This window comes from Dendropsophus ebraccatus, chromosome 6, assembly GCF_027789765.1.
Source record: "Dendropsophus ebraccatus isolate aDenEbr1 chromosome 6, aDenEbr1.pat, whole genome shotgun sequence".
In the NCBI taxonomy this organism is placed as follows: domain Eukaryota; kingdom Metazoa; phylum Chordata; class Amphibia; order Anura; family Hylidae; genus Dendropsophus; species Dendropsophus ebraccatus.
Window position 1 is genome coordinate 79,556,001 of NC_091459.1, and position 18,843 is coordinate 79,574,843.

At 43.1% G+C, this 18,843-nt stretch overlaps 1 protein-coding gene across 4 annotated transcripts in view; it reads left to right on the forward strand.

Moving 5' to 3' along the window:
* Positions 1 to 18,843, forward strand: part of ZBBX (zinc finger B-box domain containing) — a 167,313-nt gene that overhangs the window by 91,976 nt on the left and 56,494 nt on the right. For all 4 annotated transcript variants that reach the window (XM_069973831.1, XM_069973833.1, XM_069973832.1 and 1 more), the window contains one exon: positions 1,467 to 1,546. In XM_069973831.1, the coding sequence (XP_069829932.1) occupies positions 1,467 to 1,546 (80 nt within the window). The remainder of the gene's footprint in view (positions 1 to 1,466; positions 1,547 to 18,843) is intronic.

The window sequence follows — 18,843 nt, forward strand, 5'->3', positions numbered from 1 at the left end:
GTTCTTGCTCAGTGTGAAATGGGCCTAAGGATGTATTTTTCCCTAACCCTCTTCTCATGAGCTACCAACAGACCTGGCGGTCATATTTGTGATTGTGATTCTTTGGATCTGCGCATTCATGTCTCTATAGCCCTGGCTAAGGCCAATTTCCTCACCTGTGCATTGCGAGGGAGACACACAGCTCTAATTATGTCACCTGTGTCCCTGTGTGGAGATTCTCCCATTTATTTCTATGGCGCAGTCTTCTCCATCCCCCTCCTCAAGGCAAGGACAAGACCTTCGCTCAAACCTTCCCGTTCACCCAATGTATCTGCATGCCAAATTGGCTTGCCACCTTGTGTGCAATAGCTAAATAAAAACAAGAAAAAACAAGGGCTCCGGCGCCTCGTGTCTCACCGTGATGGAACCAGGAGTAAAGGGGGTGTAATGGTTACACTCACCTTCAAGCCCCTTGGGCTATGTGCATATCACCCCGATGGGGTAGTTGAGAACCAGTGCGAGTCTGGTGCTGGACAGGATAAGGGACTGCAAGCCACAGGTACCAGGAACAGGATTCTCCCAAAAAAATGGGGCCCGTGTGACAGAGTAGGCAAAATTTTAAAAAGAAAAGTACTCACAAGTTAGCGCTGTCCCAAAAGTCCAAAAATAGCCAGGAAATTAAATCAATGTAATAATTTATTGTGAGAGCACAAAGTTTACGCGATTCAGGAGTTTTAACATTCTCCCTTCATCAGAACAGTGCAGCATTGTTCTGATGAAGGGAGAATGTTAAAACTCCTGAAACGCGTAAACTTTGTGCTCTCACAATAAATTATTACATTGATTTAATTTCCTGGCTATTTTTGGACTTTTGGGACAGCGCTAACTTGTGAGTACTTTTCTTTTTACATTTTTGCCTATTGTGTGCAATAGGGGGCTATCAACAGGTTAGATTTGTCTAACCTGCTGATAGTTCCCCTTTAAACACCAGTTTAAAGGGGAACCAGTTTTGTCCAGTTATGCACTGTAAAGTGTCATCATCACACTCATAAGACATTATTATTTGTAGTGACTAGCCATTGGCCCCAAAGTCAGGGTTATGTTCTGTCAGACCTTTGGGTCAGAGCTTCTGATGTGATCATATTTCCTTTTTGGAGAACTGATGTTTTATACATGATCTTCAAAGTTTTCCTGTATTCTCTGTGTATTGATGTTCAGGTATCTGTAAATAGCCAGTAATATGTTTAACACTATTTAATTAACTTTTAGATGATAATGTTGAATACATTTTTATAGAGAAGACTATTATTTCAGCTTTTTCTGTTATTTTAATCTTTGTAAGTGATACAGCATACTGCTGAATTGTTATTGGAGTCCATAAAATGTAGCTTTAGACATTCCATATAAAAGCATTCTCCAAAATGTTCTGTATTTTTTATGAACCAAGTTTTTATAGAATAATATATTCTCATAAATTGTTTACATAGGATCCTGAAGAGAAGATGGATGAATCTAGACATTTAGTAATGAAAGAAACAGAAAACAATAAAAGAAACAACCAAAACCGGTTAGTAAATGTAAACATTTTAAACTAATATTTCAGAAATCTTGTGACTTGTCGATGCCTTAGTAGATAATCATCTGTATCACATTATGCATGTCATAGCATGTCACTCCTACTAGTTATTATGTTACCTTTGAGGAATGCATTCTGTCTAGTGTGAGGGGACAGAAGTTCTATGTCACTGGTCTATTACTTACTGCACTTAGATAGGACTCAAAGTCAAAAGAATCATGGGAACGTCTGACTACAGTAGAAATGTAATATCAGAGTGAAAGGAGAAACCAAGATGGCTGATAAATGGCACACCAACTAAACGCTCTGCATTATTCTCTAGTAATAGTCTATGTTGCACTAAATAAGAGATGGGGAACCTTCTGCCCTCCAGCTGTTGCAAAACTACAATTTCCATCACGCCTGGACAGCCAAAGCCATGGGAATTGTAGTTAGCAGGAGGGCTGGAGATTCCTCATCCCTGCACCAAATAAAGAAAATAAAAGCAACATGGTTAATTGATGTGAAATACAAGCAATGCAGCTGTTGTGGAGGTGGCCTTAAAGGGGTAGTGCGGTGCTACACATTTATTTACTAAATAACACACATTACAAAGTTATACAACTTTAGTTATGCTCAGCCAATTGTGGCTGAGCAGCTGATGACACACTGGAGGGGGGCCAGCATAAGGGAGGGCGGGAGTGGTCTGGCCAGCCTCCTGAAGATGACGTCATTGTCGTGTTTGACAGTGATTATGTGAGTATAATGCACCACGTTGTATAACTTTGTAATGTGTGTTATTTAGTGAATAAATGTGTAGCACCGCACTACCCCTTTAAGGCCACCTCCACAACAACTGCAATGCTTGTATTTCACATAAATTAAAGATGTTGCTTTTTTTTTCCCTTTATTTGGTGCAGGGATGAGAAATCTCCAGCCTTCCAGCTAACTACAATTCCCATGGCTTTGGCTGTTCAGGCATGATGGAAATTGTAGTTTTGCAATAGCTGGAGGGCAGAAGGTTCCCCATCTCTGATTTAGTGCAACATAGACTATTACTAGAGAATAATGCAGAGCGTTTAGTTGGTGTGCCATTTATCAGCCATCTTGGTTTCTCCTTTCCCTCTGATATTACATTTCTACTGTAGTCGGACGTTCTCATGATTCTTTTGACTTTGAGTCCTATCTAAGTGCAGTAAGTAATAGACCAGTGACACTAGAGAGTCTCCTGAGTATTCTCATGAGACACAGCTTCAGTGTGCTCCTTGTCACAGGGGGTCCCCCTGTTAAATCCTAGAAGATAGAAGTTACATCTTATAGATTGTAGAGAAGGGTAGTTTTATAGCTTATCTTACTATATGGCTCCCTAATAAGAAGATAAATGATCTGTGAGTGAAATGTATACTGGATGTATCCTACTACTAATATATGTTACAAAACGTAGCTGAGATTAAATGGCATACTCTGTAAGTTTTTTGAATGACCCTGTTGAGAAGCCTTACATTCCATGGTATGGCACATTTTTCCAAATAGCCCTTTGCATGATGTAAGTGATTGGGATTTTCTCTTTTGAACTGAATACAGACTGGGGATGATCATAAACCAGCAGGGGCAGACCACTTATTCATAGACTTGACAGTTTATAAAGGGCATCACTTTAGCCTTGACGGAAATGATTAGTGTACAGTTATTTGGGCTATTAATCTTGGTTTAACAGCCAATGAATTAATGTAAAAGATTTTGACAGCAGGGGTGTGTGAAATAATTGTAATATTGATGCTGCAAGCACAACATGTCATATAATAATAAAATTGTATTAACTTTTATTGAATAAATTACTTGGATCATAGTTGTGAGGTTGTATGGATATGACACAAATGAAGGGAAAACTGATATTTCGGCCTGGACTCCAGTATAGTTGCTTTTGATGAAATTTGACGACTTATATATCTGAATGAATAAATATAGCTTTATTGAATTAACAGGCAAAGACAAAGCAAAACGTATGTCAGATATAGAGATAAAATAACAGGAAGTAAAAAAAACAAGAAATACTTGGCCATGTTTTATACAAACCACTGGTCCAGAAAGCCCCTCTTGTGCCTAGGGAACACGGGTTAAATCCTTTCTTTTCCCTCTTCTTAAATGTTTCAGAAAGCAACCACACCTTTTCTCCCTTAGATTTGAGCAAGCCAGACCACCTTAAGGGTGCCTTCACACCTACCGACTTGCTGCGTTAATAACATATATATACATATATACATACCTCCTCGCACCACAGGGTCCCGGCGTCCTGCTCTCGCGCCCGGCCAATCAGTGTGTTGCCCTGCCGCAGCCACTGATTGGCTGGGCGGGAGAGCAGGACGCCGGGACCCTGTGGAGCGAGGAGGTATGTATACAGAGCGGAGCGGGAGGCGGCCGGCATCAGAAGGGGTTAAGCGGCCGGCAGATTTACATACACGCAGCGGTCGTTCAGAGCGCTGCGTGTATGTACTGACCGTGATCTGCCAGGACCTAGCCGACTCGCAGCGTTACTAACGCTGCGAGTCGGTAGGTGTGAAGGCACCCTTAAGGAGACTTTCTGGGCAAAATAGACTGATAAGTTATACATAGGATCCACAAGGTCTTAGTGTCAACTAGGGATGCACGATGCACCGAAAAATCAATTCTACTATCGATTTTCGGGGCATATTTTCGGTTCGATACCAGGATTTCCTGGTATTCGATACTTTCTGATAAGCCGCGCAGCAGTGTGGCTTATCATAAAGTACACAGCAGAAGACATGGCAGGCAGTGAGCTGAGTGCCTGTCATGTCCTCTGCGTATCCCCCCAGGTGTCTCCTCCTCAGCCTGCCCTCCCTCTCTCCGCTACAGCTGCGCTAGTTACAAATAGCCGGCACACAGCGATCGCATGTGCCGGCTATTTAACTGTATACATGCCGCTATCACACTGACAGCGGCATTACTCCCCTCCTAACCTGCTCCCTATGTAGCAGGGGTCGGCTACTGTGTGTAGCAGACCCCCGCTACTAATGACTGCGGCCAGCGATCCCGTGGCCAGCAGTCATTTAACCTTTTAGTGCAAAGGTCAGAGCAGGGTCGGCGGCTGCAGAGGGAGAGCGGTGGGCGCTTCCTGAAGAGGAGACCGGACAAAAAGGCTGGAGATGGGGGAGGCAGGAGGAGATGCGGCCACTACATCTGGCTGCAGAGGACTTTGAGGTGGGTGGGGGGCAGGCCTCTCCCGTGGTGGACATCAACAATGTAAGGGGTGAAGAGGGGGTCGGCCTGGCTCTCACTGGGAAGGGGGGAGGGGGGCTGCAGCCTGCAGATTACCCTGCTGCCCAAATCAAAGTCACCCTGCTGAGTCAGTGGTCACCATGCCCTGACAGCAGGAATAGTGCAAATACAGTCCCCATCCTCCCCCTGCTAGCTAGTGTGTGTGTGTGTTACATGACTACAGCCCCCATCCTCCCCCTGCTAGCTAGTGTGTATGTTACATGACTACAACCCCCATCCTCCCCCTGCTAGCTAGTGTGTGTGTGTTACATGACTACAGCCCCCATCATCCCCCTGCTAGCTAGTGTGTGTGTGTTACATGACTACAGCCCCCATCATCCCCCTGCTAGCTAGTGTGTGTGTGTGTTACATAACTACAGCCCCCATCATCCCCCTGCTAGCTAGTGTGTGTTACATGACTACAGCCCCCATCCTCCCCTGCTAGCTAGTGTGTGTGTGTGTTACATGACTACAGCCCCCATCATCCCCCTGCTAGCTAGTGTGTGTGTGTGTTACATGACTACAGCCCCCATCCTCCCCCTGCTAGCTAGTGTGTGTGTGTTACATGACTACAGCCCCTATCCTCCCCCTGCTAGCTAGTGTGTGTGTGTGTTACATGACTACAGCCCCATCCTCCCCCTGCTAGCTAGTGTGTGTGTGTGTTACATGACTACAGCCCCCATCATCCCCCTGATAACTGGTGTGTGTGTTACATGACTACAGCCCTAATCATCCCCTGATAGCTGAAGTGTTCCATGACTACAATCCCCATGATCCACCTGATAGCTGGTGTGTATTCCATGACTATAACCATCGTCATCCCCTGATAACTGAATTGTGTGTTACATGACTACAACCCCCATCATCCCTGACAGCTGAAGTGTTATTGTCCACACTACCTGTCACCTTCCTGATCACGCACTGTAATCAGAGAAAGCGCAGAAACCACCAAATTCAGTACCACACAAAAACACGGTACTAAATAAAACTACAGATAACGGAGCAAAAATGCCCCTCACCCCCCAGCCAGACAGGCTGAGAGATAAAAAAAAAAAGTGGTAGGAGTGAGAGTAGGGCAATTTATTCAAGCACATTTATTTTAAATAATGGAAGCTTTATTTTTAAAGTGTAACTGTCATTTCAGGGTCATTTTTCTGAAAACATTAAATATCTATAGTACAAGCGATTTTAAGAAACTCTGTAATAGGTTTTATGTACTAAAAGAGTTTCCTTCTGGACTGAAAAGCAATCTCCCAGCCTCCCCCCTCACATCAAATGAAGCAGGATTTCTGTCTCCAGTATGTGGCTATGGAGAGGGGAGGGGCTGTTAGGAGTGACTGAGCACGGAGGATTTCTGCAAAGCACAACACCCTGCAATCTTCTCTCAGTAAGTTCATAGATAAGCACTGACCTTTCTGACAACTGAATTTAGCGTTTTAGCTGCCCAGAGAGTCTACAAACAGCTGACCTTCATGTCACCTCTTCCTGCTCCCTCATCTCCCTCAGCCCCTCCCCCCTTCATAGGCTTACAATGGAGAGAGCAGAACCCGTCTTCACTGGCTTCTCTGTAATGAAGACATGTGTTGCCTGATAATGCACAGATAAGAAGTCAGGGGGGGAGGCTGGGAGATTGCTTCTTAAGTACAGAAGGCTGATAAAACCTATTACAGAGTTTCTTAAAATCGCTTATACTACTGATTTCTGCAATATAAAAAATATGACAGTTACTCTTTAAAGTAATAAAATGAAAGGAACATAAATTGGTTCATACTGACCTGACAGTCGGGGGGGGGGGGGGTTCTATTCTTGTGTTTTTTTCTTCCTTTAAATATAATTTATTAAGTATTGAATTGGTATCGAACATTGAAAAAAAAAAAAGTTGGTATTGGTATCGAACTCAAAATTCTGGTATCGTGACATTACTACTGTCAACCACTGATTCCGGAGCAGAACATGTCCTCACGATTTTAAAGACTCTGTTTTCTGTCACGATAGTCCTTCACTATTAGATACATCAGATTCCACCCCACAGCATAGCCCCCTACTCCGCTGTTCAAAGTGGCCGCAACACCTGAGCCAAGCACCGCAGCCTTCAAACACCCGATAGGTGGGACTGTCAGGTGTGACCTCTAACAATAAATATAATATACGGCCTGTAAAGTAATTGGTATAATATAATTAGTAACCATAATTTTGTTTTCATTTGGTTTTACACTGTTCACTGTATAGCAATACTGACATTGTTAACTTCTTTAGCTCAAATCAATGTAAAATCTATAGTAGACTGTTAGGGTAGCTTCACACGTACCGTATCGCTGCGTATTTATCGCTGCGTTTTTATCGCTGCGTGTTTGGTGCGATTTTTTTACATGCGAGTTTTGATTTTCACATGAAAATCATGTGAAAATCAAAACTCGCATGTAATAATCGCACCAAACACGCCGCGATAAAAACGCAGCGTTAAATACGCAGCGATACGGTTCGTGTGAAGGCACCCTAAAAGTAGATTTGTTATAGAAGCTCTGAAAGCCTAAAGAAAGCCTTAAAGGACAAGTGCCATGAAAAACTTTTTCCCAGTAATTGAAGCACATTACAAAGTTATATAACTCTAATGTGCTTCAATCACCTATCTGCCTCCCTTCTCTGTCTTTTCCCCCCTCCACCCCCCACCAGGAAGTGTAAGAAACTCACACAGACCTAATTACTGTCGTCACCGTCACCAAGCTCTTCTCTCAGCTCCTTTTCCTGTTACAGCAGCCCCCCCCTCCCCTGCCTTGTCAGGTGACAGGCTTGCTCAGCTCCCATTGGCTGAACAACTGCAAGCCATCACTTGGACTGGGGAGAGGAAGGCTGGTGTAACAGGACCTAGAGCAGCCCTCCTGCTGATGACTCATCCTCACAAGAAGGAGTTGCCTGGTGACGGTGACGACAGTAATCAGGTCTGTGTGAGTCAGGACACTTCCTGGAGGGGGGTGGAGAGGGGAAAAGACAGGGAAGGGAGGCAGATAGGTGATTGAAGCATATTACAGAGTTATATAACTTTGTAATGTGCTTCAATTACTCGGAAAAAGTTTTTCATGGCACTTGTCCTTTAAGCTGCTCTAAAAACCACTAGACTCCCTGTGATTGCATCATGTGGAGCTCATTTAGTCCTGAATCAGCACTCATGTGCAGTGTAATTGTTAAGATGCCACTGAGATCGTTCCATGCCAACTTATGGTGGCTGCCAGATTTCAGCCCCTGAACCCCCTCTATACTTCCTAAATGCTACCATGACATACTGTACCAGCATGTCATGGTGGGTTAAAGGGGTTATGCAGTGCTACAAAAACATGGCCACTTTCTTTTAGAGACAACACGACTCTTGTCTCCAGTTCAGGTGCAGTTTGCAATTAGGCTCTTTTCACTTTATTGGAACTGAGCAGCAAAACCCCGCCCAAGCTGGAGACGAGAGTGGGGCTGTCTCTGAAAGAAAGTGGCCATGTTTTTGTAGGGCTGGATAACCCCTTTAAGGGATTAAGGGTTTTCCCAAAAAACAAAAATGATCACAGATCTACAAGTGTTGTGTGTCTAATCGCTAGCAGATTGGACTTCTAGTAATCAGGAGAAGATGGATCCAGTGTTCCCTCATAGGATAGACAAGCATACAAAAAACAATATAGTGTCGTTTCTGTATTTTGTCTCCTTCTGCTTGTGCCTCCTGCCCATCCAAAGCCACCTGCAACTGTTTGAACTAGCTCCCTCTGTTCTTTTCTGCCTTAGTGCTTCAGATCTTGTTCTTGAGTGCTGTTGCATTTGTGCATTTTAAGCAAAGGTGCATTGCTGTGATGCTGCAGATTCTCTGTGTATCCCGACATGTGCCTGTTCTCCATGTTACATTTCTTTTCTGACCCCCTGCCTTTACCGTTTGCCTCTCCTGTTGCTGACTTGGATTGACTGGCCTGCCTTGACCCTTCGCTTGTCTGATCCCTGGCACTATGCTAACTCTCCTGCTTATGACTTAGCCTACTGACTATGTTTAGTTGGCCTGTTCAACAGTGATTTGCACTGACTGTCTGGTTCTTGGAAAGCAGCTGCTGTTCACACCGGGAACACACTAGTGAAGCGACCTGGTGCACTCTGGAGCGGGATTAAGGTTGAAGACCCAGAGGGCACCTAGACTCCACTCCCTGTTGTGGGCCAAAGCCAAACTGAGTAGCAGAACGAGTCCACACCTGCTGTCTGTTACAAAGCAACTGTCAGTTTGCATACTATTGCTCTCTTGTATGCTCCAAATGTGGTTAACACCCTAAGGGTGCCTTCACATGTACCGGATCCACAGCGGATTTCACTCTGATCCAGTGCCATTTATCCCTATGTGGACATGCTCGCAGCGGGATTAACATCCCACTGTGAGTATTTGAGTTAACTCCCGCCGGCCGCTGCCTGCCGCAAGAACATATGTTACCTGCTCGGCACCACGGCTGCATGTGAGGCTTCCAGCTCCCATCGGTCCTGTTCAGCCAATCAGTGCACAGCAGCACTGATTGGCTGAGTGGGACCGGAGCCGGTAGCCTCCCATGCAGCCGCGGCGCATGAAATCCGCTGCGGATCCGGTACATGTTAAGGCACCACTATGCTATGTAATGTAAAAATTAGGCCAAATAATAGCCAATGTTGAAAGACAACAACTGTTATTAATAGTTATTAATAACTGACGTAGTTTTGCAACAAATACTGTTATTTGCCCTTATTTTTACATTGTGGGAACATAGCCAGTTTGTTAGTAGGTAATGTTTCATTTTGTTCATACACATACACTTTTTTTTACCGAAAAGTGCTTTTAACCCTTAGAGGACCCGGCCAATTTAAATTTTTGCCTTTTCATTTTTTCCTTTGCATTTTTTCACCAAGAAACCCACATGAGCCCTTATTTTTTGCGCCACTAATTGTACTTTGCAATGACAGGCTGAATTTTTTCATAAAGTACACTGAAAAAGCAGGAAAAAATTCAAAGTGTGGTGAAATTGAAAAAAAAAAAAAAAAAAAACGCATTTCTTTTATTTGTTTTTTTTTGTTTTTTTTCCATTTTTACGCCATTCGCCCTAAGGTAAAACTGACTTGTTATACTGTATATGTTCTTCAAGTTGTTACAATTACAACGATATGTAACTTTTATAATTTTCATTGTATCTGATGGCCTGTAAAAAATTCAAACCATTGTTAACAAATATATGTTCCTAAAAATCGCTCCATTCCCAGGCTTATATCGCTTTTATCCTTTGGTCTATGGGGCTGTGTCAGGTGTCATTTTTTGCGCCATGAAGTGCTCTTTCTATGGGTACCTTGATTGCGCATATGCGACTTTTTGATCGCTTTTTTTTTTTTTTTTAATTTAAAGTTTTTTTATTTTCAAAGACAAGAAAAGAGAGTATACAATACAAATGGGAACTCGGGACGGCAAGTCCCTCTGGGGGGGAAGGGGTAAATACAAGGAATGATGTAAATGCACAGAATGCAATCGTAATCGTGAGCTGTAACAAAGAACAGTAGGAATGTCAACATCCGTAACATGACCAGAAAAAACGGGATCAGTATTCCGGTCGATCTCAGCATAAGTCATTACAAAAACAATGTACAATCATATGCAAGCTGTACTGCAGAGATAGGAGAGACAGAAGCAAGAAGACGACAAACAAAACACACCGGAGAGGAGAGGACAAGACAACAAGAGGATCATAAAAGAGAGGCTGTCCCTGGCTGCAAAAGAGCGGGGGGCACCCTTCGGGCAACTAGGGACAGAAGGACGGTTTCAGGCCGTGGCGGTTCTATAAGAATCAGAATCCAGGAATAGGAGCCATTGGCCCCAAGTGGCCGTGTACCTCTTCACTGCTGCCAGGGTAACAGTAATGAGGTCCTCCATGTGATGTGTCTGGGCTATTTCCGCAAACCATTCGTCAATAGTCGGAGGGTCGACGGATTTCCATTTCCGAGGGAGGACTGACTTGGCAGCTTGGAGCAGATGGCGTGCCAGAGATTTTTTGAAGTGCGACTGGGCTGTGGGGAACATGAAAAGCAGTGTCGCTTCAGGGGTATTAGGGATAGTGATGCCGGTAATTTCCTTAATGAGGCGCAAGACCGTGGGCCAAAATGACCGCAATTTGGGGCATCCCCACCAAATTGATCGCTTTTTATTACAATTTTTCTGGATTTGTTGCTACCAAAAATACGCAATTTTGCTATTAAGGATTTTTTGGCGCTTACGCCATTTACCGTGCGAGATCGGGAATTTGATTAATTAATAGTTTGGGCGATTACGCATGCGGCGATACCAAACATGTTTATTTTTATTTATAACATGGGAAAAGGGGGGTAATTCAAACTTTAATAACAACACTTTTAGTTGTACTTTTACATTTATACTAGAAGCCCCCCTGGGTTTCCTCCGGTTACTCTGGTTTCCTCCCACACCCAAAAACATACAGATAGGTGAATTTAGATTGTGTGCCCTATTAGGGACAGGGAGCAATAATTGGCAAAAAACCTATGTAAAGTGCTGCGGAATCTGTGTGCACTATACAAATAAAAGCATTATTATTATTATTATTATTATTATTATTATTATTATTATTATTATTATATGTTAATTATATTTATTGTTTTTTAAACAAATGTATCAATCTCAGAATTTTAGTTCAAAAAGCATGCCCCTTATTTGAACTGGAAAGTCCACCACATGGCTGCATTATTGGCATTAAGGGTGCCTTCACACCTAGCGACTCGCAGCGCAGATGTCAGGTCCTGGCAGATCTCTTTCACTACATACACGCAGCGGTCTGAACGACCACTGCTTGTATGTAATTCTTCCAGCCCCTTAACCCCTTCAGCTCCCGCCCGGCTCCTGCTCCCACTCCGCTGTATACATTACCTCTCCTCGCTGCATGGGTCCCGGCGTACTGCTCTCCCGCCCGGCCAATAAGTGGCTTCGGCAGGGCAACACACTGATTGGCCGGGCGGGAGAGCAGTATGCCGGGACCCGTGCAGCGAGGAGAGGTAATGTATACAGAACGGGAGTGGAGCAGGAGCCAGGCGGCAGCTGAAGGGGTTAAGGGGCCGGCAGAATTACATACACGCAGCGGTCGTTCAGACCGCTGCATGTATGTAGTGAAAGTGATCTGCCAGGACCTACTCGACTCGCAGCGTAATTTATGCTGCGAGTCGCTAGGTGTGAAGGTACCCTAAAATGGGATAATAGTTATCATTCATAGATGACAGGTTTAGTCTTTCTTTTGCCACCTTTCAGACAGAGGCTGGGGTAAAGCACTGAATGCCTTAGGCTCACAGAAGCAGTCACACAAGAATTCTTTTGGGGTTTCAGCAGAGCAAACCTCCTCACACTACATGGAAACATATTGTTATCAACATATTCCCAATTCCTACTTCATCTGTGAAGCACTTCACCGGTGCATGCCTTGTGTTTAATATATAAGATGACTGGGCAATATATTGACAGTTTGTGTCTGCCCTGCCATCAGTGCACTCTTGTGTATAGACAAAAGAGCCATTATTATTGTTTATGTAGCCTTTTCTTTCTCTGTTTTGAATCTGTGTAATTTTAATGCACTTTCTATTTGGAGAATTGTAGGTTGCAGACACATTTTTAATTTTTTATTTAATGATAGGTTGCCTCATGCTAGAGGGCTGAGAATTCACCACTGTTGTAAATTTCATTTCTTTCTGTTACATAGATTGTCTGTCAAACTAATTGGAATGCATTAGATGAGTTGAGTTCCCGTCTAAGGTCATACAAAATGAAGCCTATCATTCCCACAGTGCCGGCAGCCTAATTTAAATATGCAAAATTCTTCACCAGCAAAACAAATACATTACTGTAATGTTAACATTATGTCTTGGGGTTGTTTAAACCTTTGGCAGCCTAAAACATGTTACAATGACTAAGCTCACCTCATATGATCTTAGCAGTGAACTTTTCTAAACTCAGGTTTTGTATTTGCGTCTGTAGTTTATTTGTGTTTCTACGGAAATGGTAAGGTAATCAGTTTTAGTATAGGTATACATATAATATTGTTGACCCCCAGTGTCTTCCTGAGTGATTAACTTGGTGTCCTTCTTGACCATAGCATTTTGGCAAGAACTGTTTTTACATTTTATAATCTAACTCATAACATCAGGGACTTCACTTTCTCAGTCTTAGGCCAGGTTCAGACTATGTAACTGTGCGGCTGTATTTGCGGCTGTAATTGTGCGGCGGTATTTTTGGTGGTTCATGCGTACGCTGGAAAGTATAGGATATACGGCTGCACAGTGCACACTATGTATGAATCTACGGCCCGATCGTAAACGGACCCGTAAAAAATTAACAAGACCATTGTTTGCGGCTGGACATGCGGCCGAGGATTGACAGGCGGTCCGTACGGAGTACTTCAAAAAATAGCCGGCAATGATGCCGAATGCCGAGGCCTCTAATAGTTAATATATTAAATTAATAAAACACATTCTCTTTGTAATAAAGTCCCTTTCGTTGGTCAATCATTTAATTTTAACGAATCCATCATTTTGCAATTAAATATACTGTTAAAATAAATAGATATATAAATAAATGTATATTTATATATATATATATATATTTTCTGACAGTATATTTAATTGCACAATGATGGATTCGTTAGAATTAAATTATTGACCAACGAAACTGAATTTATTTCGAAAATGTGTTTTATTAATTAAATATTAATTAGTACAGGAAGCTCCATAAGCCGTTAATTCATATGCCGGCAATAGAGCTTTCTGTACTAATCATCACTTTACTTTAATGAAAACATCAAATGTTTCTTCTAATTATGTTATGACAATAGCATTATTAGAAGAAACATTTAGAATTATATGTGCGCTCAGCTGATTGGCTGATCGGCTGAGCGCACATATAATGAGCCGGTCCGCAGCACAGTGACTTCATTGTGCTGCGGACCAGCGAAGAGGACACATCGGGGTGAGTATAGAGCTCTCCCCACCCCCTCCCCAGCACTGCACCCCTCCCAGCAAGGAAGGGGGGGTCAGTTAACCCCTTCCTTGCTGGGATGGGTGCAGTCTGACATCAGTCTGGCCCCCAAGGGGTTAAGGGGGATGCAATACATCCTCCTTTAACCCCTTGGGGGCCAGACTGTAAGCAGCGATCTGTAAAGCTGCTGCAGACTGTAAGGTGCACAACACCGCTCACAATGATGGGTGTTGTGCTCCTGTTTGTGTGTTTTTTGTGTGTTTCTCCCTTTTTGTTTTTCAGATATCGGTATCCTGTGGATTACGTCGGATTCCGTGGACTACGTCGATGACCAGCTTTTTTTTAATGTTTTTTTTAAATAAAATGGTCAATGAGGGGTGTGGGGGTGTTTTTATTTGAATAAAAAAAAATTTTAACTTGTAAAAATAGGGGGGACCCTATGCGTTTTTTTTAAAAAAATAAATAATAAAAAAAAAAAAACGCATAGGGTCCCCCCTATTTTTATAACCAGCCGGGTTAAAAACCAAACGAGCCATTGGTTTAGGCCCTCCCCAGCCTAAATCTTACCAGCCTGCTGCCGCCTGGTCCAGGAGCGCCAATTTTGACGCTCCGGGACCACTGGCACCCGGCTCTTCCCAGTACCCCTGGTGGCATTGGGTACTGGGGTAATAATAGGGGGTTAGTGTTAGCCATTTTATACCGGCTAACACTAGGCCCCAACTTAGTAATGGATTCCGTCTATTAGACGGCTTCCACTACTAAGTCTATAAAGTAAAGAAATAAAGACAAGACACAAGTTAAAACATTTTTTTATTCAAATAAAAACACCCCCACACCCCTCATTGACCATTTTATTAAAAAAAAAAAAAATTAAAAAAACGCTGGTCATCGACGTAGTCCACGGAATCCGACGTAATCCACAGGATACCGATATCTGAAAAACAAAAAGGGAGAAACACACAAAACACACACACACAGGAGCACAACACCCATCATTGTGAGCGGTGTTGTGCACCTTACAGTATGCAGCATCTTTACAGATCGCTGCTTACAGTCTGGCCCCCAAGGGGTTAAGGGAGGATGTATTGCATCCCCCTTAACCCCTTGGGGGCCAGACTGATGTTAGACTGCACCCATCCCAGCAAGGAAGGGGTTAACTGACCCCCATTCCTTGCTGGGAGGGGTGCAGTGCTGGGGAGGGGGTGGGGAGAGCTCTATACTCACCCCGATGTGTCCTCTTCGCTGGTCCGCAGCACAATGAAGTCACTGTACTGCGGACCGGCACTTTATATGTGCGCTCAGCCGATCAGCCAATCAGCTGAGCGCACATATAATTCTAAATGTTTCTTCTAATAATGCTATTGTGATAACATAATTAGAAGAAACATTTGATGTTTTCATTAAAGTAAAGTGATGATTAGTACAGAATGCTCTATTGCCGGCAATATGAATTAACGGCTTATGGAGCTTCCTGTACTAATTAATATTTAATTAAGAAAACACATTTTCGATGAAATACATTCAGTTTCGTTGGTCAATAATTTAATTCTAACGAATCCATCATTGTGCAATTAAATATACTGTCAAAAAATAAATATATGTATAAATATACATTTATTTATATATCTATTTATTTTAACAGTTAATTTAATTGCAAAATGATGGATTAGTTTAAATTTAATTAGTGAACAACGAAAGGCACTTTATTTTTTTCAAGAAAGGGGAATCATGAGCAATTCCATCATATTCAAAAGAGTGGTAAGCATAACAAGAGGTACTGCATACAGGTGACTTACATTCAGAAATAACTCGTTGCAAACATAAATAACTGAGGTGATTCAGTGACACACTTAACCACGTTAAGTCCTATCCGGGGGGGATGCTGTCAGGTGTGAGTCTTTCCACGCGCCCCATACTTTAGCGAATTTTTTAGGGCATTTACGGTGTAAATATACAATTTTATCATACATCATTACGGTGTTGACCTGTTTTTTCCACATGGTAAGATTAGGGGGACGGGGGTCCATCCATCTGATGGCGATGGACTTACGAGCAAGAAATAACGTCTCCCTTAAAAAGGTGCGCTGGTGGGGCGTCCAGACCTCCTCCTCCAACAAGCCGAACAGGCACACTGATGGTGACAATGGGACCGGTACTGACAGGACCGAGGACAGCAGCTGGATTACCGAACCCCAGAAAGAGGCAATAGATGGGCATATCCACACCATGTGCCAAAAGTCTGCAGACCAGTTTGGCACCTGGGACATATAGGAGCTGGAATGCGCCCCATACGGAATAGCCGTTGGGGTGTTAAGTATGCTTGGTGGATAAAATACAGTTGGATTCGCTTATTATTAGCTGCTGGGGATACGTGTCTGTGAGACTCCAATAGGGCCTCACAGTCCTCGTCATCAAGATTAGGGATATATGTTTTCCATCTATCTAGTGCCGGAAGAGGGCTGGACGAAAGGCACTTTATTACAACGAAAATGTGTTTTATTATTTTAATAGATTAACCATGAGAGACATCGGCATTAGTGCAGAGGATCGCAAACCCCGGTAATAGCAATTCATGTAAACTGTGTTCCCTGCTTTCCCAGATGCATCCAGTGGTGTTTGCATCACTTTCTTAAGATTTAATTTGTTATTTTTAGTTGAACCAGATTTCAAAGTAAATGACCGTATGTTTTGAGCCGCATGTCTATTTTTTCCCACGGCCGGAGTTTCATCCGCACATTTACAGCCGCATAAAAAATACAGCCGCACAGTTACATAGTGTAAACCTAGCCTTAATTGTCACTACTTAAGTATTTTTCCCTCCCTCTTCCTGCTTCTGGACACTATAAAAGAAGGCACATTGGAATGAACTCTAGTCTGAGAACAAGCAGTAAGAAGGGCAGTTGTGCACTAGAGTTCTCTCTGCTATTCTGACATTGGTTCACTATCACAATGCTGCCTGTACATTCTTTTCATATTCTTGAAAAAAAATATCTTGGGTGAGTGCTACATTAGATTTTTTTGCTGATCTCCCAGAGCTCAGTGATTGCTGTGTTTTGTTGGTCTACTTTTCATTGCCCCAATTAGCCAGAATCCTGTTCTATCCTGACAAGGGTAATACCTCTGCAACAGCCATCTGTGGATGGATACTGGGCTTTGGCAATCCTTTGTCATGTCGCAATACCGGCAACTGAGTTAGACTTTGACATAAAAGGGGCCACCCTGGTATTGTCTCAATACTTGCAACCGAGTGGGACATAAGGGGCTATGTATGAGGGTGGTTTGGTGATCTACCCACTGGGAGGCAGCCCTTGGCAAAAGGTTTTCTTCTGTGGAGGGATATCTGGCTATTACCATGTTTTGAGCCTCGCAACTGAAGTTTCACAGGGACCACTTTTTTGCACTGGTCCCCTAATGGTCTCCTCTCATGGACCATCTGGATGCGGAGGTCATTATCTTTACCCTCTGGTTTGGTTTTGGAATCAAAGCATTATGGCTCTTAGAATGTGAGGAAGAAAAAACAAATATGTGTGGCCTGGAAGAGGGTTTGGAGGAATTTTTAATTTTTTTTGCAAAACTTAAGGTGTACAAAGAGGCCTATAATGGCAGGCCTAGGGGTTTTTACTAGGTCTCTGACTTTCTGCATTAACCGCTTGAAGGTCCCTCCTCTGTTCCTAGATATTGTGGTTACTATTGATCATCGCATCTAGGGCTGTCAACATCCAAGACCTGAGTTTTCGTTTTCCCTTTGCTGGCAGATGCCAGCTGTATAGAACTCAGCTTCTGAGCCTTCTTCATTTTTAACATGACACTATAATGTACATGTAAGTCAATTATAAGGAAATTGTTAAAATCTGCAAAGAGAGACATGGCTCTCTTTCACTCAATTTGTAGATTCATCAGACTTCATTACTGCACAATAGAAGCATAAAAAGTGGACCTTTGCTTTTCTTTTTGTTATATTTTTCTTTGGCTCTCTTGGGGGGAGCACGGGACCACAACCAGCGCACATACAACTCAGGACCTGTGATACAGTCACATCCTTTCTTTGTGAGGACTTCTCTATACAGCTGTAAAGCCTAAATTCTGCAGTTTTCATTTCTTAACTTTATAATAGATTTCTTGGTGCTTGGCCCAGTGAAAAATTTATATCGTTTGTGGATTGTGCCACCTGGATAGGGCTTCGCCACCGCAGTACCAATTTGCCCCACCCACATCGGCACTGTAGGCCCCGTCTCTTCGTGACATCATCTGTGTCCACGCCCCGCCCCCTTGGCTGCCATTGGAATTGGCTAGTCTAGAGGTCTAGGCCACACCTCCTCTAGGGCTGCAAAAGGCTAGATGGTGATGATGTCACAGAGGGGGCCCTACAGTGTCAATGTGGGTGGGGCGCAGTTGCACAGCAGTCATGCTCTGCCGCCCAGGTGGCACAATCCACGATAAAGAGCATTTTTCACTGGAACAAGTGCAAAGAAAGCTATTATAAAGTAAGGTATGAAAACGGCAGAATTTAGGCTTTACAGCTGTGTAGAGAAGTCCTTATACAGAAAGGGGGTGACAGTGTCACTTTAAGCACGACTGTTTAGGTTTACAGTTGTTTACAAAATGAACAAGAAGAAGGTCAGCTCACCAAAAGTGCAGTGTATACGTGCTGCTGTAATTCCCCAGGGCTGGAGCGCGTGGAGCAGTATAGCGGGCCGTCTCCCGAGTGAACTTGGATAAAGAAGATGATGGCTCCCAGCTCCGTAAAAATATGTATAACTTTATTGTATTAGCATCTTAAAACAAAAAACAGACAGGCTAAAAACATCAGCGCCGATGCGTTGCAAGGTTATACCTCTTAATCATGGCAATTCAAACAGTGTAATGACCTTCTTTTTATAGGTAAGATGCTAATCTCCGTACCATGGACCGCCTCCCGGGCGTCACCTGTCCAAGGTGGAGATCACATGACTTACTTAGGTAGGGGAGGAGACATAAATTGGATCATGTAAAAAACAATACATTTAATATATATAGTATAAGTCCGATTTCAAAT